At 43.7% G+C, this 2,216-nt stretch overlaps 1 protein-coding gene across 1 annotated transcript; it reads right to left on the reverse strand.

Moving 5' to 3' along the window:
- Window positions 1-261: 261 nt before the first annotated feature.
- On the reverse strand, window positions 262-2,216 carry rps11 (ribosomal protein S11). Its single transcript, XM_080511501.1, has 5 exons — window positions 2,113-2,216; window positions 1,516-1,656; window positions 1,235-1,310; window positions 632-761; window positions 262-453 (listed from the first exon to the last, which is right to left on the reverse strand). Exons 1-5 carry the CDS (start codon window positions 2,125-2,127, stop codon window positions 330-332), a joined length of 486 nt encoding a protein of 161 aa, XP_080367627.1. The 5' UTR covers window positions 2,128-2,216; the 3' UTR covers window positions 262-329.

Consider the following 2,216-nt stretch of genomic DNA (forward strand, 5'->3'; position numbering starts at 1 on the left):
ATTGTGGCCAATTAATACTAAGTGTTGCTGTGCCCATGTAAACCCGACTGTTCTACAATTATCAGGTTGATTTGGTCTGCTGGGCAATTTGAAGTTTTGCACAGTATATTGTATTGTGCACTGTATTGAATGTGTGAACATGCCCAATGATCTTCGTCACGTGAAATACATCATGGGGTCAAATGACATTCAGTTTCGTTTCACATTGTATACCAATAAACATCTCCATCCCAATGTCAAAACAAACTGCAGTAGAAACAATTTAAACAAGGTTTTCTTTATTCGACAGTGACACAAGTTGGCTGACAGCAGCCTTCCTGCTCTCACACCTAAAATTTCTGGAACTGCTTCTTGGCACCAGCAGCCTTTGTCACTTTGAGGACATTGAACCTCACGGTCTTGCTGAGTGGTCGGCACTCCCCAACAGTCACAATGTCTCCGACTGTGACATCTCTGCAGAAGTAAAAAATAACATCAGCTTGTTACTTCAACTGGACATCACCTTCAGTCATACCTATTCTCCCACTTCTACTGTTCAGCTGTATGATATAGTTATGCCAATCACTTACAAACAAATTGTGTGGTTCTCATTTTAAGGCATGCATGTCAAACAATAGGAACTTTGCAGTACCTGAAGCAGGGCGACAGGTGGACAGAGAGGTTCTTGTGCCTCTTCTCAAAACGGTTGTACTTGCGGATGTAATGCAGGTAGTCACGTCTGATGACGATGGTCCTCTGCATCTTCATTTTGGTCACCACACCTGAAACGCAACATGGGTTGTATTACAGCCTGCATATATTAAAGGGACTCCACCCTGAGATTCCATCGTTATGTGAGAAAAAATGTTTGTCACTAGGCTGCATCAGTGTTGCCATTAGGCATTGTCGTCAGAACCTCGAGGGCTTGGAAGACCATCGTGAGAAAATGCATCATTTGCAGGATAGTGACAAATAAGTAATACATCTGGCAATATTTGAACCATACTTGCTTTATTAATGTAGGACTTTAAAGCTGTACAGTGGGAAATGTGTTAAAGGACTGCAATCTATTTCAACTTTTACAAACTAGCACTTCATATTACAAATATCAGGACCTTGCCTGCAACTGGCATCTGTCATTTCCTTATTAGCTACTATTCCTGTAGCAAAGGATTTAAGATTTCTAGAAGTGAACACCTTGAGACAGTGTCCAGCCAACTGCAGCGGGCATCAAAATCAATGTTCACACACTAACCAGAGAGGATACGACCACGGATGGAGACATCTCCGGTGAACGGGCATTTCTTGTCAATGTAAGTGCCTTCAATAGCCTGTAGGAAACAAATTGTGTCGTCAATGTGGGTATACATTTCTATCCGTAGAGTCTTTGTACTAAAAGGTGGCATCAGAATTGCCTAAAGGCATTGTCGTCAGAACCCTGCGGGCTTGGAAGACCATCGTGAGAAAAACATCACTTGCAATTAAACACCTGAATTAATAATAAGAGAAACCTGAAGTAAACGAAGCGTTGATCACCTCTCTTGGGGTCTTGAAGCCCAGCCCGACACTCTTGTGGTAGCGGGGGATCTTCTCCTTCGCCTCCTTCCCTCCTTCTGTGGTCAGAACACGTTTCTTGTTCTGAAAGATGGTGGGCTGCTTCTGATAAGCCCTCTCGGTCTGGAAAAGAAAGACGAGGTGAGACTTTTCCAATTACCACGTTAACTGCATTTCCCTTTTGAGTGCCTTCCCAGCTAGCTTCCTCAATATGCGAGAAAACCTAGAAAAAAATAAACGTAGAGCAGCAACAATACAAGTTCTAAAACATTAACTGCGCTGTATTAACTAATAAAACGCGTTTTTAGTTGCAAACAAATACAGGATGCGTCCAAGGCAATCCATAAAATGTAGCATGCTAAGCTAAACCTATTAGCCTAGCGGCTAGTTCCATGTTACACGAGGGGATACGGCCAGTCAACAGATACCGCCAATAAACGTGTCGCTGTGGTTTTAAACTACACAAATCCGTAAATAAGTAGAACATGGTGCTATATAAGGTGCTTGAGCCGACGAGAACTTCAGCAATAACGTCAAAAAAATCGATTTAAAGTCACCACGCCGCTCCGATGAACGTACCTGAGCGTCCGCCATCTTCGCGTGCCGAGTCGTAAAGAGGCCTGAGCATGCGCGCGACGCACGGAAGAGGGCGACACACCGGACGTGACGTCGCCATGAAACGG

The sequence above is a fragment of the Blennius ocellaris genome, assembly GCF_963422515.1.
Source record: "Blennius ocellaris genome assembly, chromosome: 16".
In the NCBI taxonomy this organism is placed as follows: domain Eukaryota; kingdom Metazoa; phylum Chordata; class Actinopteri; order Blenniiformes; family Blenniidae; genus Blennius; species Blennius ocellaris.